Source organism: Mustela nivalis (assembly GCF_964662115.1).
Source record: "Mustela nivalis genome assembly, chromosome: 13".
Lineage (NCBI taxonomy): Eukaryota > Metazoa > Chordata > Mammalia > Carnivora > Mustelidae > Mustela > Mustela nivalis.
Genome location: NC_139032.1, coordinates 60,061,718 through 60,068,849, shown reverse-complemented (window position 1 = coordinate 60,068,849; position 7,132 = coordinate 60,061,718). Strand labels below are relative to the sequence as shown.

General features: G+C 45.2%; 1 protein-coding gene across 5 annotated transcripts in view; it reads left to right on the top strand.

Moving 5' to 3' along the window:
• FBXO10 (F-box protein 10) overlaps positions 1-7,132 on the top strand; it is a gene marked incomplete at its 3' end in the record, with an annotated part of 69,984 nt that overhangs the window by 13,275 nt on the left and 49,577 nt on the right. Inside the window, exons 1-2 of one of the 5 annotated variants that reach the window (XM_082694816.1) lie at positions 66-238; positions 3,058-3,176. The exons of 1 other annotated variant lie outside the window; for it this stretch is intronic. In XM_082694816.1, coding sequence (XP_082550942.1) covers positions 3,102-3,176 — 75 coding nt within the window. In that variant the 5' untranslated portion in view covers positions 66-238; positions 3,058-3,101. Of the gene's footprint in view, positions 1-65; positions 239-3,057; positions 3,177-7,132 lie in introns of those variants that run through there. 3 more of the 5 variants (XM_082694820.1, XM_082694819.1, XM_082694817.1) reach the window with 3 other exon arrangements.

Here is a 7,132-nt window from a genome sequence, read left to right as displayed (position 1 = left end):
GGGAGCGTCGCCCCGGCCGCCGGCCCCGGCTCCCGGCATCCCCCGCCTCGCGCGCCACGTGACGGCGCCCGCCCGCAAGAGCCCCGCAGCTGTCCGCCCCCGGGCGGGGCTCGCGGCGCGTCCGCCCGCCCCCTGGCTGCGCGCCGCAGTCCTCGCGTCTCCGCTCGGCTGCGCTTCGGCTCCCTCTCTCGCGGCCCCGGACCGTTGTGGGCGAGCGCCCCGGAGAGCCCCCGGAGAGGTAAGCGGCGGTCGGCTACCGGAGGCTGACGGCGAAGTTATTCCGCTCGCGTCCGCGGGATGCCCGGGGCCCCGAGCAGGGGGCGGCCTGGGCGCCTGGAGGCTGCCTGTGGGGGGGACGTGGGGCGCTTTCCGAGGCCACTCGCCGAAGAGGCGCCTCTCGGTCCTGGCGGAGGCTGAGCACCTGGCTCTGGCGGGACCGGGAGAGGGTGCCCTCAGGGCGCCCGCGGCCCGGCGCTCCCGCACTCTCCTGGCACCTGGAGCCTCCGCCGCGCCGGTGGAGAGCTGTGCCTCGTTTTCCCAGCCCGTAGAACGAGCCTGCCAGGAAAGTGGAGCTCCGCGTTTGCCTTCAGCCTTGAGGTTTTACGAGTGTGCAAGTGAAGTCACAGAGGAGGAAGCAGATTTCTGGGGGTGGGAAGAGCCTTCGCCCAGAAAGGCAGGGGCATCTGGGGCCGGGCACCTACTAGTAAGCGCCCTGTGTATTCTGTGCAAATCCCAAGTCTCTGAGTCTGTTTCTCCAGGTGGTAACACCTGGAGAGTGTTAACACCTGCCTTGCCTCCCTCATCAGACTGCACTGGAGTTCAAGGGGGAAAGCCATTTGAAGAGCCGAACTCTGGAGTCAGTTAGACCTGGGTTCAAGTCCTAGTTCTGCCACTTGCCAGCTGTGTGACCTTGAGCCACACAAAACCCTCATCTGTTAAAAGTAGATAATAATAGTACTTAGCTCATGAGGTTGCTGTGAGGTTCACTGCAAAGGGCTTAGCACAGTGTCTGGCACCAAAGTGCTCAATTATTCATATACCGTTCACTTTATTTGGTAAGCTAGAGAGAGCTTCGCATGAGGGGTGTTTAGAATAATCACACTGCAGTTTGTATATATTTAGTCCTAAAAAGAGTACTGTTTGGGTTCCCCGCGAAAGAGGCCAAGTGGGATCGTTTTCCCTTTTCTCTTTTTGGGCCCCCTTTGCCTTCTCATTTACAACTGGCATGTGAACCTGTTGTTCCTACCAAATGAGTCAGGCAGGATGGGAACATTCATGTACTGGAGCAGATGGGTATCAGATTCCCTCTGAGGGGAAAGAAAAGTGCCAGGCATGTGCTGCCACCAAGAAAAGCACAGTACAGTGATTGACTGTTCGAGTAGGAAGACGCCTGGGAAACTGTCTAATCCAGCTGTCTCATTTTGCACATGGAGAAACTGGACCCAGAATGAGGACAGGACTTGAATTCTCAGTGCTGGACAGAATGTTGGCACTGGGTGGTAGAAAGAACACATACTGTTAACCAGACTCTGTGCTTTCCCTGATTTCTTTGTTAATTCATTTATTCAGCAAGTATTTATGGAGACCTACTGTGTGCTTGTACACCTACTAGGAGCAAGAGGAGAAATCTATTTATCTCCCTCTGCTGGTTCTCAGTACATTTTATAATAATAATAAGTTATGTCTCCCAGTGAGCTTTCCTCTTAGCAGCTGGCCCCAAGGGACAGAACCACACAGAGAGGTCTGAATTATTTCCCGATCAGTCACGGAGGTCCCTGAGCCCTTGTTGAAGCCTCTAGAAACTGAAGAAAATGCTGCTTTGTCAGGGCTTTTAGGAAAGGATTTCCTTCTGGCCTGGAGTACTTGGATTTCTTTGTCTTTCTGGTTTCAGGCCTCTTATTGTTTTTAGATTTCCGAAAAGAGCCACCCTCGCCACACTGCCTTCGTTTTGGTTTCCATGGTTATCAGACGAATTGTTTTTATGATAGCACAAGTAGCTGTTAAGTAATACATGGTCAAGCAGTCCCCAGTTCACTGTGGATTTCTGTTTCTGGTGGTGGTCCTCTGTTCTTTGGGGTTGTTTTTTTTTTTTTTTTTTTTCTTCAGTGCAGTGCATTCGTACTATTCCTTCCTCCTTTTCCCCTCCTTCATTCTTTCCTTTAACAAACGTATATTCATGCCATAGCCAAGAGGAGTGGGGCCAAGTAGAAACAGATAAAGACAAAGACCCTGGTTTAGGGAACTTGGAATCTTTGGAGGGATAGTCAGGGCATTACATCTGCAAGAGCAGATCTGAGCTTCTGATGAAGGTGCAGACAAGGATCCAGGGAGAGCACTCAGAGGTGGGAGGGAGGGTCCTGGGCAACCAAGAAGACATCACATAGTAGGCGCCCCTGTGTGGCTTAATCAGTTAAGTGTCTGACTCCATTTCTGCTCAGGTCTTGAACTCAGGGTCGTAAGTTCAAGCCCCACATTGGGCTCCATGCTGGGCATGGAGACTACTTTTAGAAAAAGAGAGAAGATATTACATGTTAAGATGCTCTTCAAGAAAGATGTAAAAGAAACAAGCTCCCTTTACATGTCTCAGTCACATAGTAGTAATAGATGGTACAAGAAGCATATGTTCTTTCAGTTTGCCTTAATGAATGAACCTCCTCTTAAGTCACCTATCATGGGCTTTTAAATGACTGCTAATTTCTCTCAGTACCCTCCTTCTGTTAGCTTAGGGTGTTGTATTACTTTCCTACTCATAAACGTGGTGTTGTGTCTATAAAGGTAGATAGTAGAGACATTTGATTAAGATTTTGTCTATTTCAGATGTTTAACCTGTATGTCTCATTTCACCAGTTGGGTCTAATGTAGTCAGAGACTTCTTTACTCTTCCAAGTAATCTCCCAAGTCCTTTAATGCCCTCTTTGGTAAGAATTCCAGTGTCTCCCGCTTCCAAGCTCCCCTGGGGCTTAAACAATCCAAAGAAGTCTATCTGACTTCCACTCTCCAAAGGAGAGAGAACTCCAGGGTCTGGGCAGTCCACCCACATTGTTATTTCTGACACAGCTACATGGTATCACTATTGAAGAGCTATCCTGCACGCTCCAAGGATGTGCGGTCTCTGCTGCTCAGCGCCCTTATTGGACCAGGTTCCTGCCAGCTTGATCCCATGCTTGGATTCCAAGGTTAGAGCTTTTTTAGTTTGTGCTCCCATGCTTAGCCATTTTCCCCTAAAGCACCGCACTCTGGGCAGTGTGTTGAGCTTGTCCTCCAGTAAGTACTCTTTGGGGGTATTTGGGGTCTTTTGTGCTAGTAGCCTTGGTCAGGGTCACTGCAGACCCCTCAGGAGATTACCCTATTGTCATACCTTTCATCAGGGTTTGGAGGCTCAATCCATTCCTGACCCTAACCCAATCATTTTGGCAAATTTGTTCTACTTCCTCTCCAGGATTCTGCCTACCAAGAATTCTCAAATGGCAGATAGCTACCCTAGAACTTTGGATGCCCATTGAGCTTTTCATATAGAAGAAGGATCCTCTGGTGTCTCTTGGCAAAGCACTGTTCCCAGGAGACTTTCTCCACCCGTAATCCCAAGAAAAGTAGGCACTATTGCAAATTTAAATGGCATGTACTCTGTTAGGGATATAGGGCTAGGTTTTAATTTTAAAATGAAGTTCCCTCAACTTTTTTAAGAATAAAACAATAGTTGGTATGTGTATTTCATTGTCTTTATTTATTTAAGACTTTGTTTATTTGACATAGTGCTGGAGAGTTGGAGCACGAGCTGGAGCATGAGCCGCCACCACCCCCCACCCTACCCTACCCCCTCTCCCCCCTCCCCACAGCACAAGTCGGGGGAGGGGCAGATGGAGAAGTAGACTTCCCCCTGAGCAGGGAAGCCTGACACAAGGCTATCCCAGGAACCCAGAATCATGACCCAAGCCACCGAGCTGCCCCCTCATTGTCTTTAATTTAAACTTTCAAAATATGAGGTATAACAGTGCATGCAACGAAACCTCACAAATGGTTGCATAGTTTAACAATTCTAAGAGAAATATACATGGAACCACCACCATGTCAAGAAGTGGAGCATTGCCAGTACTCAGTAGCAACCCTCCTTCCCAGAAGCCACTACCTTGACTTACATGATAATCATTTATTTCTCTTTGTAGTTTTGTCACCTATATTTGCATCCCTAAAGAGTATAATTTTACTAGTTTTTTTTTTTAACTTCATACATAGAATCATACTGTGTGCATTTTGTGTTGGCTTTCTTTTGCTTTGTTTGTGTGCTGCATCCATGAGGTTACCATGCTTATTTTCATTGCTGTTTCATGATATATGTCACAATATACTTATTTGTCCCATAGTTTACAGATACTTGTGTTGCTTATAGCTTCTGACTACCAAGAACAGAACAGCAGAGAACATCCTTAGACATTTTCTGTTGTTTTTGTGAAACTTCTATAGGTAATAAGTGCCGGAGTGGAATTGCTTTGCTAGATAATGCCAGTTTTCTGAGTGATTGTAACCATTTACTCTCCTACCAGCAGTATGTCAGAGTTCCAGTTGCTTTACATCCTTGCAAATACTCAGTATTATCCATTTTAACTCTTCTCATGGGTCTGTAGTAGCTTTTGTGATTTTACTTTTCTTTTCCTTGGTTACTACTAATGTTGGGCACTAATTAATTAATTGGATATCCTCTTTTCCCAAATTGCCTATTCAGTCTTTTGCCTGTTTATCAGTTTTTCTTATTGATTTGTTGGAGTTCTTTATGTATTTTGATTAGTAGTCCCTTGTCAATTACATGTTTTAAGAATATCTTCTACTCTGCGATTCTCTTTCACCGTCCTAAATAGTGATGTCTTAGATCCTGTTCTGTAGAGGCAGGGCCTGAAATAGGGATTCTTGTTCATGTGGTATATTGTGGATGTGCTCAGGAAAAGGAGAATGAGGGAAGCAGGGTGAGGGGAGGAGGGGAAGACTGGTATAACCAGGTGAGGTGGCAGTTTTCCAGAGAAGGGACATTTGTGGGTTATCAACTGACATTCCTATGAGAAGGTTGGGTGTACTGGCTAGTGGAGACTCTGGTTGGGTTACTAATAGTATTCTCTACATTCCATTGAGATACATTCTTTTTTGTTGTTGTTTTATTTATTAAGATTTTATTTATTTATTTGACAGAAAAAAACACAGCGAGAGAGGGAACACAAGCAGGGGGAGTGGGAGAGGGAGAAGCAGGCTTCCCACTGAGCAGATAGCCCTGATGCGGGTGCAATCCCAGGACCATGAGATCATGACCTGAGCCAAAGGCAGGAAGGCAGTTGCTTAACAACTAAGCCACCCAGGTGCCCTGAGATACATTCTTTCTTTTCACTCCACCCAGATACAGCTCCAGGATTCTGGTTGGTCACAATTTTTGGGAAAATTTATAAGAGGAAGGGTAGTGGAACAAATCTACAATCCTGCTGCCACAGCCAGTGCAAAAAAATGTAACTACTGCTCATTACCTTTTTTTTTTTTTTTTAAGATTTTATTTATTTATTTGACAGAGAGAAATCACAAGTAGTCGGAGAGGCAGGCAGAGAGAGGAGGAAGCAGGCTCCCCGCTGAGCAGAGAGCCCCATGCGGGACTCGATCCCAGGACCCTGAGATCATGACCTGAGCCGAAGGCAGCGGCTTAACCCACTGAGCCACCCAGGCGCCCTGCTCATTACCTTCTTCATCTGCCGTCTATTCTAGTTTCCTTTCCTTGTCCCTTTAATGTTCAGAGAGTGCAGTGATAAAGCCACCTGGTTCTGGAAGTTCGTTGTGTTTTGTTGTGTTATTTTTGATGACAGATTCAATATTTTTAATGGTTCTGAAGGTTTTTAATTTGTTCTTTAGTTTTACTAAGTGATATTTTTCCAGGAGTTGGCCCCTTTAAAGGTTTCACATTTATTTATATAAAATTGTTTGTAATATTCCTTGTTATTATAATGTCTGCAACATCTGTAGTGATGTGCCCCTTTTCGTTAGTTTCATTTTTACGTTTTCTCCCTTTTACTCTTCCTTAGTTTCAGTAGCATTTCCTTTCACCGAAACAACTTTTGTCTTCATTGATATTCTCCATAGTAAGCTGGTTTTCTATTTCATTAAGGTCTGCTCTTTTATTTTTTCATTCTACTTTTCTTAAAAATATTTTTTTTTCTTAAAAATATTATTTATTTATTTATTTTTAAGATTTTATTTATTTAGGAGCACCTGAGTGGCTCAGCGTGCTGGGCCTCTGCCTTCAGCTCAGGTTATAATTCCAGGCACCAGGGATTGAGCCTCACATTGGGCTCCCTGCTCAGTGGGGGCTCTGCTTCTCCCTATCCCTCTGCCCCTCCTCCCTGTGTTCCCTCTCTGTCTCACTCTCTCAAATAAATAAATAAAGTATTTATTATATAAATTATAATTTATTTACTTATTTGAGAGAGTGAGCAAGAAAGAAAGCAGGAGCAGGGGAGCTGTAGGTCGAAAGAGAAGCAGGTCTCCTTCTCAGCAGGGAGCCTGTTGTGTGGCTCCATCCCAGGACCATGGGGTCATGACCTGAGCTAAGGACTTATTAATTAACCTACTAGGCCACCCAGGTGCCCCTCATTTGTATCCTTTTGATTCTTTCCATTTAAGGCTACACATTTTGGGGGCACCTAGGTGGCTCAGTGGGTTAAAGCCTCTGCCTTCAGCTCAGGTCATGATCCCAGAGTCCTGGGATGGAGCCCCGAATCTGGAATCTGGCTCTCTACTCAGTGGGAAGCCTGCTTCACTTCCTCTCTCTGCCTGCCTCTTTGCCTACTTCTGATCTCTATCTATCAAATAAATAAATAATCTTTAAAAAAAAAAAAAAAAAGCTACACATTTTCCTGTAAACACTGCTTAGTAGGTGCTCATAAGTTTTGATCTGTGATATTTTAGCCATTTATTTCTAAATATTTTCTAATTTCCATTGTGATTTCCTCTTTGACTCATAGCTATCTTAGAAGTGTGTTTAATTTTCAAACATATGAGTATTTCCTGGTTATCTTTTATTATATGGTCCATGAGCTTGTTCTCTATAATTTTAATCTTTTGAAATTTGTTGAAATTTTTATTAAGGCTTTGTTTATGGTCCATT